This window comes from Drosophila simulans, chromosome 2R (assembly GCF_016746395.2).
Source record: "Drosophila simulans strain w501 chromosome 2R, Prin_Dsim_3.1, whole genome shotgun sequence".
NCBI lineage: Eukaryota > Metazoa > Arthropoda > Insecta > Diptera > Drosophilidae > Drosophila > Drosophila simulans.
The window spans coordinates 12179007-12197547 of record NC_052521.2 but is presented as its reverse complement, the minus strand read 5'-3'; the positions used below and the strand labels follow the sequence as shown (position 1 = coordinate 12197547).

Genomic DNA, 18541 nt, shown 5'->3' with positions numbered 1-18541 from the left:
AGAAATTTTTAACCTAAGACTATAAGTCACTTTTCTAAGTGTGCGAATAAGTTGGGGAATGAGGCAACTCCGGCGGCTTATTGATGGCCGAGTAGAAGTGGTCGACTTGGCCTGTCTTGTTACCCTGGCATTGGATACTATATGGTATATGCGGTACATACCTCCCCCTCCCACGAATGCATTTCGGCCAGGCTAATACACACACATGCGGACTATAAATAAAGATTACAATCGGCAAAAGTGAGCAGAAGAGAAGTCCGTCTAAGCCGCGGCCTGCCGCCTGGAAATTGTCAGCAATTAACCCGCGGGTCAGTGCCGGAAAACGCTGGCAGTCCTGCGTCCCAAACCCTGTGATTTATGCCACAGCCACAGACGAGGCAGCCTCCCAGCCGAGAAACCCACAATCAAGGCCGGCGGAGAGCGGAGGATTACGATCCTGACACGTTCGCCGGGCGAAAAACAAAGTCGGGAATGCGCTTACCTACCTGGAGGAGATGGACATAACTCATTTGCATTGAATGAAAGAATTCTGGAGGGGACAGGAGATGGTCGGGGAATCCAGATTGTTAAGGGAATGAATATAAAAAGTAGGCGTAACTAAACATTAGAGCATCAGCACGTACACACTACTTATTGCAAACAAAAGGATATTTTTATATCCTTAAAGAAGGAGATCATAGATAGGAACAAGATCGAAAATAAGGAATGAAATGGCGTTTCTAAGAAATATATTTTTAGAGCATTATAATGATTAACTCATGAATGGTATGAATGTTCTACAGTAATAATCAAAATTTAAATATAAATTTAATAATAATAATAAATTAAATAAAAATATAACCATAAATAACAAAAGAAGCAATATAATATTTGCCATCAGAAAAAACCTAAACAAAATTCTTGATATAATAGGTATCATTTAGTATAATTTTGATTAAAATTCTTGGGATTACTTGTAAAATATAATTTTAAAATAGTATTCCCAATTCTATAATTACAAGCTTGATCTTATATATTTCTCTATATATAATTTTCATTAATTTTCATTATGTTTTCCTTTCCTTTCAATGCACGCAAACAAACGCTGGCAACATGTGGCTAACGAGCAACTGGCGTTTGGGCCAGTTAACCCATTGAAGCCGGTGTGCCGCTCGAGTGCCGCTCTGCCGGCGTTTTGGTCTCACCTGGGCTTCGTTACCGAATGGATTCGCACCTGGCGTTCAGTTGCGAGCAGCTCGGCCAGCGGACAACAACGAAACACCGGCGACGCGGTTTGAATTCCATTTCACACAGTGTTCCCAATGCAGATCTCGTTAGAACGTTGCGTTTGGCAACACGGAAAGAGTTAAGGGATCGGTTTGGATCGGTTCGGGAGAGCAGAGATACATATATATGTATATCTCCATATAGCCAGAGAGAGCAGAGCGGAAGAGAGTGTGTATCTTGGCCGGGATTTCATTTTTCCCGGCAGCTGCACAACTTCGTGTTGCAGTTGCAGTTCGCACGCGTCGCTTGCAACATCTCGTGTCGCGCATTTCGGTTTTGGACTCTCCAGTTTCGATTTTCTCGTTTTCGAGTTGCAGTTTTTAAGTGTCTGTGGGAAAATGCGACAAATTATACCGCTTCGGGTATTTTGTTCGTTCATTAAAAAAAAAAAAACGTTTTGTCGCTTGTAATTGAGCGGCAGTTGCTTTTGTTTTGCCTTTAAAAGAGCAGCAGTGAAACAGGTGCGTGAACCGAAACCAAAAACAAGTTGTTACAAAAAAAAAAAACGAACCAATGGGCATAACTGCAGTTGTATACAATCATTAAAAGTGCATTAGACAACATGGCTAGCAGGCGGAAATTCTAAGGCCTTTCATCAAGCGGCCAACCCGTCACTCATTCAGTTTGTCAGTTTTAATGCACCTGCAATGACTCGTTGAAAATCTGAATGCCGTCTAGAGATGCCCCTTAATGCGGACCTGGCTGCCATTAAAAAGAGAGAAACAATTTCGCACTAAAAAACCAACCCACGTCCACGTCGTCGGGTGGCCAAAGTGCTTTATAAGACCAACAACCCATAAAGTGATCTCAAAAGTCAGCAACTCGAAATATACACACGCACCTACTATATGATAATCATAAAATCTGGCAAAAAGGCATTTGCTTTTTGGCTTTTCGGTTTTTGGTCAGTTGAAGTTATTTTTTTGCAGCTGCAACGCCAACGCAAAATTCTCAACTGCGATATTTGGTTTATGAGTTCTGTCAGCTTTTGCGTGGGCTGCTTGGGAATAACATCAGATCTTATATACTAAAGCTAACCTTGGAATGCCCAGATAGATTATAAATTTAGGCTCTTTGGGAGTGCTTTATGGGGAATTTTAAAAGCAGATTGGGATAACCCATTAAGAATTGTAATGGCTTCAAGTTAATGGTGTTATGCCACTTTGGTAATATTTTACATTTTTGTTTATAAGAAGTCTTTAATATATATTTGCCTAATTACATTTTCACTTTAAATAAAACCCTAATATTTAATTAGATTTATTACCAGTCCGCAAATAGCAACTTTCAATTCCCAACTTCGTAGAATTTTCTAATTTAAATTCTCATTATAAGCCCGCCCGCTGCTTTGGAGGTTCAGAAATTCCAAGAATGCTCATCCGTGTGTGTCAGTTTGCCCAAGTAATAACTCATCCAACCTTTCGATTTTGCATAAATGTCCAAGTCATGACGGGTGCACAAAACGTGCTTTTAATCCAACTAATAGATACTTGAACTGCCCATCAACAACTGACATAAAACAAATGCTGCCCATTAGACTGCATGCTCAGCAGCATAAGTGAGGCTTTAAGCCAGAGCTTCAACATTAAACGCTTTTAACCCTTGCAGCGCGAAAAGCAACAAAGTTACGAAAAAAAAAAAACTGGCGAAGGAAAATGCAGTCAAGGCGCACTTAATTAACATGCAACTGGCAACGTTCGCGTAAAAAATATAAAATAACAAAACAACGACAGCCTCGACAAGTTAACGACAACAACACGTTGAAAAGTGCTAGCCGCAGTAATCAAAACAGCACAAAAAAAAAAAAAAAAAAAAAAGGAAAATCCCGGGAAAAAGGTATCGCATTTTCGCCAGAAGGTTTCGCCAATCAGTCAGCTAATGATGCTGGGCCAGCCAGATGCAACAGCAATTGCAGCAGCAACTGCGGATGCGCCCTGCAGCTGCTAATTAAAGTGCAGCGGCGAGGGGAGAACAATTGCAGCTGCAACAATCAGCAATTACGACTTTGTCAGCATCGCAGCATCAGCAGTAAATAAAGCATAATGTAAGTATCTTTACATATTTACTTTGGAAACCATACAGTATCTGCTGCAGTTCTAGAACATTATCTTTCTAACTGAATTACAATACTAACGCTTAGAGTTCAAGTTCTCTGAATAACTTTTAACCCTTTAAAACGCATCAACCCACTTGAATGCCGATTGTGTCAGTTGGCTGCGTGTATTTGCTGTCATTTGACTTTCTTTCGATTCGCTGCAGTAGCAGAAACAGCAGCAGTAGTGGTAGCCACCCCACCGACTTTCTAAGCCAGTTGCCAATTTAGTGCATTTGGCTGATTTGGCCAGCGTCGGGAAAACTGGCCAAAAGTGGCAGTGGCTGTCGACAATTGTTTGCCGAGTCTCCAATGGGAAGAGGCCTGCAGGCAGCGAAGATTGTTGAATATTGTAGCCTGCAGACTGCAGACTGCAGATTGTAGACTGCAAACCGAGCAAGACGCAGTTGCAGCTGGAAGACTGGGTCGCGTGTTTGACACAAATGCCGCGAATAGTTTTGAAGGCGGTTTGGCCCCACTGCGATTTATGGTCAAAAGCAGCGTTGACTTGGGCAAACAAGAATTGGTTCTTTTTTTTGTTTATTTTCTTTTACTTATTATGTAGCTGAGTGTGTTTCAGTGCCGGCTGCTTCCTGTGACCGCGCTGATTGCGTTTTAATAAGCCAAGTGATGGCTTACAGCCATTGCATGTTGGCCTTAAGTAGCAGGAAAAACCAATAATCGGCCCAAGACAAACAGCACGCAATCTTCGATGCGGATAACTGCAGAAAGAAGTTGGCTAGTTGGCTCGCGTGCCACTGCGGCAAAAGCAAAATGGTGGGTCACAATGGGTTAAAGTTGCCCATGATGGCCCGCGGTGAATCAGAGATACATATCTATTTAGTAAAATCCCGCCTCGATTGTGTTTCGCATTCAATGAGCTTCATGTCGGGTTATTGAAAGAATGCTTCTGATCGAGGTAGAGATATTCTGGGTGAAACAAATGTTATAAACTGCTAACTGAATAAATAAAAGTTGCGAAACAGATAATAAGACTTAAATCAGAAAAGATATAAAAGAATTATTCAACATGGAAATCCAAAGTAACAATACTTTAAGGGGTCAAAGTGTTGAAAATACTGAATTCAAAAACATTATAGCATTAACATTTAATGAAGTTGGTCGATAAAGTACATTTAGTTTTTTTTATAAAAACTTCATATCAATCTTGCAAACTGAAAATGTCAAAATCATTTTAATAAAACCGAAACCTCGTTAACAATAAGCTATTCACATTTGATGGATTATTGGATATGGTAATACCCTTTTTCTGCCTCCATCAAGTTGACGTAATAGCAAACCCATTTAGCCATCGATCTTCGAACAATGGGAAAACTTTTGTTGCCCAGCAGCTAGAGTTTCCATTTTTCTGACCAAAGCTCGATGGCGGCGGTCAACCTTTGATGCCAAAAGATCAATGGAATTGGCTGAGGGTATTTGGCAATTTGTCGCTGAAATACGGCAAGTGTTCAATGGAGATGCCGGGCATAAGTGGCTGCATATGTATCTTTTATAAGCTGGCTCTGCAGATACCAGATACAGCCAAGATCGATTGATCGCGCCTCCTAATAGGCTTAAAGTGGTTGGGAAATGCAGCTTTGACTGGTTAAAGCCATTCATCGAGCGTTTGGCCACGCCTCGCGTGCAACGGTGACCCTCAGACCGCATGAACTTGGCTAATCACATAAACAAACAAATAAAACTGGGCAGCAAAAACGTCCAGACAACAACATAGCGCCGAACAAGACAGCCAATAAATGTCCGCTAGTGCAAAAAGGCCATAATAATAAACTTAAATAGACGGACGGCAGCAAAAAAAGTTTCAAACTTAATGCTTACAAATTTGTGCGCAGTCGCAGCTTCATAGACGAGGGCAATAACAAGTTTTTTAATGCACTACGTTGTTGCCGCGTTTTTTGCTTTGTTTTAGTGCCTCTCATTAGCCAAGTTATGAACACCAAGTTGCGGCCAAACAGTAGCACAAAAAAAAACAAACAACAGATTTGCGCACCGCAACAAAATATGGCTAAAACGCTTAGGTGCATGCAGGCACACTGAGTGCAGGAAGTCAGCGGCCAATCAGTAGGAAAAACCGATGAATAAGATCTTAAAAGTTAAAGAAAGTCTATAAAAATAAATAAGGAAACAAAAAATCTATAAAAATAAATAAGTAAACAAAAAAATCTATAAAAATAGATAAATAAACAAAAAATGAATTGCAGCACATATTTCAATAAAAAAATCCAATAGTTTGCACTAGATTTTATTGAAAAGTAATGAAGGCATATCAAGATTTTTTAATTGATTGTTAAACAAATCAAAGTACTACTATGTATTTCATTTAAAGAAATGGTTATTAAATTGTAAGGAAAATTTTTTAGTTCTAAAAATAGTTTCCTTCTTATCCTTAAAATGTTGCTTTGATCTGCTTTTCATTAATGATAAACCTTCTGTTGATAACTTTTGGCACCCGCTATTTCTAGAAATCGGATGCGTTTCTCTGGCGTTTTTTGCAGGCGTTTAAAAACGCCCCGTTCCCATGGCCCACCCAATCGAGCGTTTCTAATACACACACGATCGCCGTAATCAATTAAATGAAATCTGAGCCGAGCTTGAATCGTTGGAAAATCGCTCTGGGGTTTTCTAATGCTATACTACAAAGTTTCACGAGTCGTGTCACAGGCGAGCAACAAAAAAAATAAAATAAAAAAGAATTGTTTTCTCATTTTCTTCGTATTGTATCTTTTTTTCGTTTCTCATTTTTGTGGCATTGTTTGAGCGATTTGTTTGAATTTTGCCGCCTTTAGCTTGGAGTTTTTTTTTTTTGGCCGCAGTCTGGTGGAAGATGCTTCGCCAGCTTTTTGGTTACTTTTTCCCCTTTTATTTTTCAGCTGTGTGTGTGGCTTGGCATTTTATCCCAGTCACGCTGCAAAGTTATTTGCGCCATCGTCGTGCAGGGACCAAGTTTGCTCCTCTGTTATTATAGTACATGCCAGCCGGTTTGGTCGTCATAAAGCTGGAAAAAATCAAGGAAAGAATGAAGCAGCAGATAAAAAGTCTGCGGTCCGCAGTTTTCGTTGGTAATCCGAAGCCCAAGACTTCTGATTTATGCAGTTGGCGTCATAAACTGTTGCAGTTTTCATACATTGTTATCCCTATAAATTTTTGGGGAATTCTAACGACTTTTAGATCAGGAGTATATTTATCAAAAGCCAGATTAAAATATTTTTAAATATTTCATTAAAGTTAATCTTGGTTTGATTTACATTCAAGTTTAATCTGATAGAGGTCTTTCAGGGTATCCTTTGTATCGCACATAATAGTAAACATATTTTAAATCTTGTAGATTAGAATAAAACACTCCATATGTAAATAAATAAATTTTATATTTTTATTAAATTTTAATTATTTTACCTTAAAGAGCATTTCCCAGTCGCCACATGAAACTTATCAGTATCCAATTACCAGAAAAATTCTGTTCCACCGTCGAGTTCTTTCTTTTGTGTGTGCTTTACGAGATACAAATTGCATTTTCGGCCTGCACTTGTTGAATTTCGATATTTTGTGGGAAAATTAAAGTGGCTTGCCAAAATCTTACAGCTGCCAATCTTACTTGCCAATATGGAAAACACTCGTATTCACAGTTCGTTTAGTTGGTTTGACTAAAAAGTAAGTCAAAGGCTCGTTATGAATGCGTCAAATGTCGCGGTTTTGTGTGGCAAGTAAATCGTGGAGACTCGACAGCTTTTTGTATGTTTCATTGTTATTTTTTGGATGTGAATGAAAACAGCACCAGCTCACAACCTTGCCAAGTGCTTCCGCTCGAAGGTAGACAATTGTCTGAGCCATGTCTATTATGACTTTTGGTTTTTGTGGCCCGATGTCTCTGTCTGCTCAATTATTATTATTTGCTGGCACACCTGAGAGAAGGTTAAGTTTTTGGCGAATTTTGCTCGAGTCCTTATGGCCTAGGGCAATTTTACTACACTTCTTTTTCATGATTTCAAGTGTCAAGGTACACATAATAAAATTACTTCATCGCCATTGTGGCTGAAGCCGAGGTGATTTCTCATTGTTGTGGTCAAGTGGGCTAATGACTGGTAACGCCAGACTTTTGTGGCTAAAACAAAAGTGATTTGTTTAATAGTTTCGCAACACGTAAATTTATAGCCATCCCTTGGCTTCAAATCAACAGCATTCCACACGGGTTCGCCCTTATTTTACGGCTATCGAATATCAATTTTCGAAGTCTATTTTTGCCAGATCTCGTTTGCATATGACACACAAAATACTGTGGACATAAAAAGGTAACTTCTAACGACGCCGTATGGCGGCGATAATGCTGTCACCTTTTTCGTTGGCCCGTTTTTGGAAACCAAATATTTGCATAATTTTGCGTAGAAGCATTCCCCAACCACCACCTGTTCCAAATGCGCAATTCAAAGCGGACATTCGGCCATTTTCAATTTTTGTTTATGCGCTCACGATTTGGCCACAAAGTGGTTGGAATATTTGCAGTATCTGATTGCCTTGGTCGCGCTGGATGCGAGTATAAAGTTTGCCATTTACTTTCACCGATTGAAATTCAATTACGAAAAACGATACGCCCAGATCCAAATTAAATGGCTCAGGGGGAAAAATCAATGCAAAAGATTTCATATTCATTAATTGAGATGGGAAAAAAGACCGAGAAATACACCAAAATATCAGGAAATAAAGGGAAATTGTGGGAAATCATGCTAAAAATAATCTAATGCATACTATAGACCCCATAAAAGTTTGTTTAATTAATTTAACCATTTAGGTTAATTCATCTAATGCCATTTGTTTATCAGTTACCTGATGATATAACAATGTATTTAGCCAATTAAGAGGCGGGGCACATTCGTTCAATTGCGGCATCGTCATCAGTTCAAGTCGTTTTGTAGCTTGTCATATGCAAATTGCGCATACGCCCCGATGGCAGTGCGAAAAACAAAAACCGCAAAGCTGCCAGCCAAATGTCAAGCTCAACTCTCACAATCTGTCACTGACTTGTCGTCTGTGTATCTCGCATAAGTCGATGCCACTCCAGTGATCTTTCTCTCATTAATAGTTGCTCACTTAACGATCGCTGTCCGGTGGCAAAATATTTTGCCAATGATGCAATGGTGCTTCATGGCTTTGATTTACAGTCAAGATACGTACGATAGCCTCACAATTGAAGGCATTGAAATTGCATTAAGATTGTTGATAAATCGCCGCCTGAACTGGCAATAATGATTGCACTGGGGGAAAATATTACCAAGTAACTCAAATGATACATACATATGTCAGTCATAAGATACTATGAAATATATGATATTCTAACCTGAAGCAATGAAAGTATCTGTATCTAAATTCAATTAAAATCTCCTCTTTATTTTTGAGTGTAATATAAGTGGGTGGCGCTGTTGCGGTCCGAAGTGATGATCGTCAAAGGCGATCACCTTTTTCGCCTAACGATTACAAACGTTTGCAATTAACTCAAATACTATATTTACGGCCAGTCCACTTGGCCCCCCTTCCCCGCCCCCCTCGCGGACGATCCGATCTGCGATCGGTGATCGCCGTCATGGCTATAACATGCTATATCATAATTTACAACTTTGACGTCAGGCTGCGGCGCACGCGTTCACCGCAATTCTGTTTTCGATTATGCGCCTCATGGCTTTCGGCGGTCATAAGACTTCATCTATGGACCAAAACCCAAAACCCCACCGCAGGGAAACTCCATCTCCAGCTCGGTTTCCTATCCTCCCCGTCGGAAAACAACAAAACTCCATCTCTGGCCTTGATGGCTTGCCCCTGGCGGCGTTTTGTATCTTGCGCTTGCATCTTGTATCTTTTGCTGCCGAGCGGCCACATGGGGCGGTTGCAGCCAAAATTTGTTAGCCTGTCGTAAACTGCGCCAAATCGCATAAATTATAAACGCCAAACCCCGTTTATCGATATGCAAAAAAGTTAGTTCGTTTTTTTTTATTTTTTAGTTTTTTGCTTAGCGAAAGTGTCGATATGCCTTGAGCCGAGAACGGTTTCTTTTGTGCCTTGCGGCCAGCAATTTCTTTTAATTGATTTCCAACAGTCGTGTGAGTCTGCTTTTTTCAGAATTTTCAAACCGTCTAGACAACGCCAACGCATGAGATGCGGCCCATTTGACAGGTGTTGATTGAAATGACCCAAAAACTGAGAAAAAAATGAGCTAGAAGCAACAATGCCTCGTAGATGGAGACATGAGTTTCACACTTTTTGGGATGTTTATAAACAGTTGGGTAAAACATCTCGGGAAAACAACTGAATCACATTAATCGGTGTCAGGGAATGGATATCAAATGAAAAACTTCCAAGTGGAACTAAACTTAAGAGCACCTTTGTAATCCTATATCTTTTGTTTGATGACCAGATAATTGTATAGGCATTTAGAATTCCTTTCACGCAACTATTACATAAATAAGGAGATAAATACTTAACCCGTTTATATTCCCTCCCTAATGCTTTTTTTTGTTAAAGCCAACTAGTAGAGGAAAACTATAATTACTAGTTGAGTGCCCACAAAACCAGAACCAAAACCGTAAAAAAAAACCAACACACTACATTGTCAGTGCTCGAGTGCAGTTTTCTCCCCTTTCGAACTCAGTTCTCGAAATGAAATAAATATAAATAAACATATTGTCGACTCATACACATTGACAGGTCGGCCGATAAGATAACACTCGCACGCACTCAAAACATACTTATATACATGCATATATAGTCATTACAATATGTCAAACTGCATGTCATGCAACTCAGTTGTTGTACGGCACTTTAGATCTATTTACCGACTCTCAAGCAGCATATATATAACAACGATCTGTACTCGTGCTATAAGAAAGGAACTTAAAAACACATTCAGCATTTTAATAAGCATCTATGAGTAAAAATTGATTAATACATGAGCATTACAGTAATGTAGATACAATACTTGAACATATCCAATTCAAAATGTTTAGAATAAAGTTTTATTAATGGAATCATTAAAGCGACCTAAAGTAATTTAGATTTCTACTAATCTAAATATTAAATGTTTAAATAAATCTTGCTCCAAATTAAGTAGGGTTTTAAAGACTAAAAAATCGCTAAATATTTTTCTAAGTTCTATAATTGTATTTCTTATCCACTGTAACCATCGTGATCAGTTAAATAGTTGCATCCAGAAGCCGCAGATGATCACAAATGCGGCTCATGCTCTAATCAAAATGTTTATAAACGTAATTAAATGTTTGCTCTGCGGACACAACAACTATCAATTGTTTATTGTTTGAACAATTGCCGCCTTATAGAGCAAGACATCGATGTCAAAGCCGCCTATCAGCAGATCGTCTATTGAACTCCAAGTGGTCGACGGAGTGCGAGTCCATGAAATGATCGTTTTATTTCATAATTAGTATTTCCCTCGAGCATTGATTTTGTAATTTATGTTAATGAGCCTGATTTTTTCCACGGAAATATGAATATTGTATGAGCAAAGCGCTAACAAAATTTCATGACCTATGAGCTGGCCGAGAATTTCTACAAAAATGTCGCAGTTTTGTGTGTGTTTTTCAACGCTTTGCGTTAAGTGAGCCGGTTTCCGTTTCTGTTGAACTGTAATTTTTTTTTTCACTTTGATATTCATAAACAAGTTTAGTGTTTTAGCCAGTGGATTTCACGGCTTTTAATTTAGCGTTAGTGGAGTCTCCTCATTGCTTTAATGGGGTAATAAATTGCTGCAATTATTCATGCGTCACACCCAATCGATTTCTAATAGCCGCAGGCCCGCTCTTCCCACAAAGGAATTTGTCTATAAACAATAATCTTTTTTTATTTTTTCACAATTCCCAGACACTTGTAGCCCGCTGAGTGTACAACTACTGGTTTTTTGGCAGTACATTCTGAGCCAGGTTTTTTTGAATGATGGACTAGGCCTAGGAAGTATGAATAAGTAGAGAATTTTATGAATTACATTTGTCACATTCGTTAGTTCGCTTTAATTACTTAACCGGAATATCTTTTTGCTTAATGACCTGTCGTGTCCCAAAGATATCTCACTCTGTGGTGTAGCAACTATATTTTCCAACTTAGCTTCTGTGGGATTTAATGATGCCCACGGTGAAAGATCAAACATCCTGGATAGGGCGACACCGTTCTAACTTCATCAATCATGGCAAATGCTTCCGCTGCCAGAACGTAGCAGAGATACTCAGATACTAAGATACATATGCGGATACAAATGCTACACAGAAAGAAATCTATGCAATGAAATGATTTTGGGATTTATTATACTATAGCACATGTATCTTGTAGTTTTAGTCAGTTGAACATAGATTGGATTGGAGCTTGTTACGAATTTAACTGACACATTTTCGCTCAGTGCAGGTGTAAGTTCGCTTATCGGGCGTCCGCACAGATTCGGATTCGGAATTGGACTTGGAATCGGCATCGGGTTGTTTGGGTGTCGAGCGGACTCGTTACGAACTGGTTTTCCTGCCGCTTAGCAGTCACTCACTTATATTTATTAATTATCGTATCGATAGCTCGCTCTCTCGTTTGAGCTTAGCTCTGGGCTAAAAGCAAAACAAAATCGTCTAACAACAAACGTACACTTGCCATTGTGTATGGATTTTAGTTTTGGGTTTTTTGGTTTTTTTTTTGGGTGGTTCTCGGATTGGTTTGGCGCTGCCAGCGTTCTTTAACGATCGGTCGGCAAACAAAAACAAAGCCGACAACCAAAACAAACATATGAGATATACTGAAACGCATACGCACACACGAGCGTCAGGCACACAGATACTCACATTTACAGAGCATAAAGTTCAGGCGGCGAACTCGTGAAGTTTTTCTCCCGGCGCATTCAGTTCGATTCGAGCGATTTTCGAGCGCGGAGCGTTTAACTCGCACAACCAAAAAACACGCGACAAAAAGCCACAAAAAAAACGTGAAACTAAATCTAAAAAAATTACAAGCTCTCTGAGTCAGCAAAAAAAATAAACAAAACAAAATAAAAAGTAGCTAAAAGTGCAACGGCGAATGCCGGGGCAAAAGTATTCGTCTGCGGCACTCGGAGTTAATTAATTTTGGCATAGAATTTCCATTACCTAAGTGCATGTGTGTGTGTGTGTGTATTTGTGTTTAAAACCAAGAAGCCAAATGCTAATTAAATGCCATCGCAGAAAGGCATCGACTAAAGGCCATTAAGAAAAACGGGCATGAGTGTTCGCCCCAATAACGCCGGCGATATGTTGCTACACAATTCCGTAATCGGTGGCTACGATGAGTCAAAGTTTGCCGAAAAGATAACCCACCTGACGCCCACCGAACAGGAAGCAGTGAAGCGCTTCTGGAGGTAAAGATAGCAGTAATGTATCTGCAGATCGATATCATTTGAATCCGAAGCGCAAGGAAGTAGCGCCAAAATGTGCGGGGGTGTTTCACCCATGTATAGTGGCAACAAAAAACTAAAAGTGTTTATTGGATGTTGTTTTTTGAGTGTGTTGTTATTAATGGAGGTGTTAAAGGTGTGAGCTTAAGTGCGAATTCGATGTGGCAATGAGCTGAAATCAATAAATAAAGGGTGTTTGCAAGACGTCTTATGTTTTTGTTATTAAATATTATATGCAGGCTTAAAATATATCATCTTTAGCCTTTGTACATCTCTCATTTGCATAAAAAACCACAACAGGTTCATAGTTTCTATTGATTTGTTTATAATTTTCAAGCAGCTTGCTGAATATATTAACTAACTAAACTCATATGAAACCTTTTCGGCTTTGTTTGTAGTATAGTTAAAATCCTTTAGCTAAGAATCATTAAAACGTGACAACTCGAGAGCCATGAATCTTAGCTTTCAACCAAACCGAAACCCATATTAATAATTTCTAATTATGAAAATGGCCGGCGTAAACAAGGAAAAGCCGCAACAAATTGTGGCTAGACGAACGTAGATGGCAGAACATAAAAACAACGAGTTTCGTGTATCATAATCATAAACACGCATATTAATTTGGTCTGCAATCCAAAAATACGCGATGCCGCAACCGTTCCACATGAATGCAAGTTCTTCTCCTGTCTTTCAGTGAGTGAAGAGAGAGGGGAAGGGGGGGAGTGGGTCCATGTCAGGCCTTTTCCATTCATGTAACATGCATAAAGCGAAACCGCATAAATCAGTTGACGCATAAATTTTCATTTTACATACATATTTTCAAATCGGGCAAAAGATGGAAACGTGAAAAATGGCTCGAGAAATATGGCAGCAAATTGCCAGACGGCTTTCAACTTGACTCCTTCTCAAATGCATTTACTTTACTTTGTTTTTATTATTTATAATATCATTAAATCAGCAATGCTGTTGTTTTGGCCAAAACATGACAGGCAATTAATTTGCTAATGCATGGAAGCTGGCTTATTTGCCTGGCTAATTGCATAAGGATAATGTGGGCACTCAAATCCCCATTTTGGGGACTCAAAAACAAATTATAAATAATTGCAGTTTCCGCTTGCACTAAAGTGGAAAAATGAAAAATGCAGCACGCATGTTACGTTTTCCACGAAATTCGAGTAAAAATTAGAGTAGGGATCACGGCGGCAAAGTTCACTAATGAGTTCTGCTGGGAATGTGGACATGGATGTGGATGTGGAAGTGGATGTGGATGGGCTGGATGAGAACCATTCCGCCGGTTGGCAGGGCACATAGATTACGCGGGATTTTGTGGCGCACGCTCGGCTATATTTTTCGAAAGATGTTTCCAAATACCAAACAAAGGGGGCGACAACAAGAACTCAAAACGCTGACAGCTTGATATATTTTATTATAATTTCTTCCCTTCGGCAGTGTGAATTCTATCTATATCTGTCGCTCGGTTTGTGTATCTTTTGGTATCTACGCATTTGTCGCATTCCGTGTCGATTGCACTGAGAGAAATTTACTAATGTAGAACACAATATGAAAACACCTCTTAATGTGCTAAAAACTTGTGCCATTGAATTGTACTTAAAAACATCATTCGAATATTTTAAATATTTTAGATTTTTTAACCTGTCAATTTTTTTAAATATTATATAGACCCACATTTTTCTCTGTGTGCCCGCTGCATTGATTTATTTTTAAATCCGATAGCCAAGATAAATACTGTTGGCGTTTTCTGAGCGTTTCGCAAGCGACTTTTCCTATTATTGTTTATGCAGCCCCTGTTATCTGTCATTATGCTGTTTTCTTTATTTGCCAATATATGCACTAACAAGAATTTCTTTTGGTCCGTTTCGTTTCCAGGTCGCTGGTTTTGCGAAGTCAACGCGCCTTCATTGAGGAAAATGGTAAGTTGAATTAAAACCCAGCGTGGGCCTGGGCCATAAACGTAATACTAAAAACGTGTCTCAGGCCCACATGGCAGACATTCTACAGCAGCAGCAGCAGCAGCAGCTTTGGCCACAAGATCGGATGTGGGTCAACCTGACGCCCGCACACAAATGCGGGGCAAGTCGGGCCAACCAACACCCACAATTGTGTTGAGCAGTGTTAACAATACACTTAACTTGGCCGAAAAGGCAAATTTGTCACAGCGGCGCCGCAACGCACTTTTACAGCCCCCGCTCTTATCCAGTAAAATATTTCGCATTTCGACTCCTTTATGAAAATCAATTTTGGCAAGACCCACACTACCCTCCCCCCTCCACCACACAATCCTACTACCAAATGGCCAAAAGCGTTACTTTTAATTAAGCCAAACTGAGACGAAACTGGTTTTTGCGGCTCAAAACGCAAATATTTTCCGATATCACAAATTTTGGCCGCTTATTTTTTATGACAAGCGGATGTGAGTTGACAGTTTTGTTGGCGGTGGGCGTGGCAGGTTTTGATTTTCGACTTCAGCGTTAATTGAAGCAATTAAATTGGGCAACGTGTGCGTTTATGTCAGCCAGCCTGCGATTTCAACTCATTAGCCACACACGATGTGTTTACCATAATTTTGAAAAAGAAGCCAAGAAACGACCAGAGTTTATGACACGTTGAAAATTCATTAAAAACAAAAACGCCATAAACCACTGCATCATTCACCACAAAGGGACGACTTTAATTGGGTAATTAAAATGCAGTCATAAATAGGGCGAATCCCGTCTAGGGAGCACTTAAAAAAAAATGAAGGAAAATGTGGAAGTGGCGGGGAAATTAAAATCTATTAAGGAAGAGTATGTATTTTATGGGATTTCACTATTTTCCCTATATTTTAAAACAGCACAGCAGATTTTATTTCTTTAAAAAACCCAAACTTAAATTAAAGAGCAGAAGAAGAAGAAGAAAGATATTTCTATAAAAGCTATAACTAAAAAAAACTATTATTTTATTGACAGAGAAATAACATAACATGTTAATAAGTGTTTAAAAAATGAATAAAGAGAGAGGGAGTTATGTGGTTAATTAAAAATTGCAGTAGTGCAGTATCTTGATTATGGCTAATATACCCATTATTCACTTATTTTATATTTGGCTGTCCATTTTTTTTTATTTTTTGGTTGCCTGTCAAGTGAGTTGGGGCATGCAATTAGATCGAACAGCATTGCACGTGTTTTGCATAATTAAATTTTTGCGCTTTACGGTAATTTGTGGCTGTGGGGCCGCAGCAGCTCTGGCACCGTTAGCTTCATTAGCCGCAGCAGCTGCAACTGCAACTGCAACTGCAAATACCGCCCACCTCAGATAGCATAGCCGCCCATATCGCCACATACGAGCAAATTGTGCACATGTCAGTTGGACAACCAGTTCGGAATTGGTGTTCCCATACCCATGGCTAAAAGGGTATATCAGTACTTTTGAATATTACAAATATCTCTTACCAAGTTACTATCCAATTTTAACCTGTTAAAACTGAAGGGTATATTCACTTCCAGTCGAACTTGAAAATTGGGATTTCTTTCCCAATTCATTCACAATTCGAGTTCATTTTGTATGCTGGACAGCATCTGCATCGCCTACACCCAGAAAAAAAGTGTAGTCATTACAAGAGGGGTCCGATCAACGTGGAAACGATGTTGATAATGATGATGATTGGGACATGGGACATGGTACATGGAACTGGCGAGCATGATCGTAATTCAAGTGTGGCGATCGAGCCGGGTTAATTTCTTAATTTTTATGTGAGTCGGGTGCGACAATGCGATTTATTTATGTATGTGGACGCCCTTATATGGTTGGCAGATTGTCGCCCAAATGAAGTTGTAAACTCTGTGGCATACAGATTCAGATTGTATGTGCAAAATGTCAGTAGTAATTTGCTTCAGCAATTATGCGAGAAAGTTTAAGTTCAAAATACGTTCCATTTAACCACTTAAAGGTAAAACATTGTGTTAGCCATTTAAGCTTAACTCAGACAGTCTTAAATAGCCGTCAATTGGGAGTCGTTTATGGATTCAAATTCCTCGATCGCCCACTAAATCCAAAAAAAAAAAAACGAGTAGAAGCCGCGCCAAATTTGAATAGTCTGTGTGATTATATGATTATAGGTGTTTCGGTGTACATATGTATGTGGGTGGGTGTGTGTGTGATTCGATCGATGATAATTAAGCCAGCGAACAGATTTGGCCGTAACCCTGGAGCCGCCTGCTAATTACGGCCACTCGAGCTCATCAATATGCGACCTCTTGAAACGGTCCAACACGTATACGCCGCGTTGAACACTTTCACAATCTAGACACGCCCACAACAAAGTCGCTGGAGACGCGTTTGCCTGCCCACGCCATCGTTTCATTTAGTTTCATGAATGAAAAGTGAAAAGTATCTTTTGCACTTTTCAATTCGAACCGCTTGCAGTTCGCCAACAGATGGCGACGGCAAAGAGCTTTATTCATACTTTTCAGCTTGATAAGCGTGGCTAAATGCTCCCATATCTTATCTTGCTTTAATTTACTGCATGATGAATATAGTGAGAATTGAATTCGTTTGCCGGCCAGTTTGTTAAAGGCTTTCTCTTGGAGCAGAACGTTTGGACTATTGAGTATTTCCTTGGCCTCTTAGTGCTATCGAAAAATCGGAGGTCAGCCGACGAGCTGCAGGAATTTCAAATGTTTTAAGTGCAAACTCGAGTAACCATAAAATGCTTTGGGTTGTTTTTTGGCTAGGGGTTTTGTGGCTCTGGCGTGAGGCGAAAATTCCGCAAGAAAGTGAGTTATAAATAAATAATGAAAGACATCAAACAAACTTCGGCTGTGTTTGCTGTCGACTTTGAAACGTCTGAGAAAACTCTATGCCGTTGACTATTAAGCCCCATTACTTGAATCATTATTTAATTATTTTATTTTCCTTGATTGCAAAATCGTTTAAACCAATGCCAACGTAAATAACTCAAATTGCTTCGTTAAAAGTGATTCACCCAGTCAAAAGTGGTTTATCTAAATTAACCAAAATTAGTTATTATAAGGCGCAATTAAGCATAAATAAGCCACGAATTTATCTCGCGGCTACAGACGGTCATTCCCAGAACTGCGCCTTTTTGTACCTGCTGCTGCTCAGATTACCAAATCCGAAACGTGTTTGATGGAGGGCAGGTGTGGCTACCTCCACGAAGAAGATACCTTTTTTTTGTGTGGTTTGACTGTGGCCAATACCAAGAATCGAACGTTGACGTGACCTTGGTAGTGACATTAAGATACACGGCGTCTGGCTTTGATATCCATGAGATACTTATTCTTTCTGCGCCCCTTATTCCCTTGCAGCCATCAGATACTTATTCTTTCTTTGCTCCTTATTTCCTTGCAGCTCGTCCAATCGCGTCCTCCGCGAATCCCGCTCCTGCGGGCATGACTCGCTCGGTGCGCAGCTGCAACTGCTGTCCCTATGGCTACCACATCGACCTGGACTTTGTGCGCTACTGCGAGGCCCTGGCCCATGAGAAGCCCAGCGAGGAGGAGCAGCGGCGGCGGGATCGCAGGAGATCCCGAAAGTCCATGGAGTTCATGCTGGGATTCGAGAGCCTCTTCGGCGGCGACTGGCAGGCGGAGTCCAGGGTACAGGGAAAGCTCAGCGAGGTATGTTTACCGCCTATCAAATTCATTTTAGTATACAGGCTTAAATTAGATATAGAGAAAACCTTAAAAGATACATTGCATCTACGTCTTTGCTTACCTAAAAGGACTATCAATACACTAAAAACTCAA

The 18541-nt window shown here is 39.8% G+C and overlaps 1 protein-coding gene across 3 annotated transcripts in view; it reads left to right on the top strand.

Annotated features, from left to right (window-relative positions):
• The first annotated feature begins 1200 nt into the window (after positions 1-1200).
• The window catches only part of LOC6734563 (KN motif and ankyrin repeat domain-containing protein 1), a 26669-nt gene continuing 9328 nt past the window's right edge, over positions 1201-18541 (top strand). The window contains exons 1-4 of one of the 3 annotated variants that reach the window (XM_016181977.3): positions 1201-1727; positions 2875-3310; positions 14664-14707; positions 18144-18412. In XM_016181977.3, the coding sequence (XP_016027673.1) occupies positions 3309-3310; positions 14664-14707; positions 18144-18412 (315 nt within the window). In that variant the 5' untranslated portion in view covers positions 1201-1727; positions 2875-3308. Of the gene's footprint in view, positions 1728-2874; positions 3311-12572; positions 12741-14663; positions 14708-17466; positions 17549-18143; positions 18413-18541 lie in introns of those variants that run through there. The other 2 variants (XM_016181973.3, XM_002081536.4) reach the window with 2 other exon arrangements.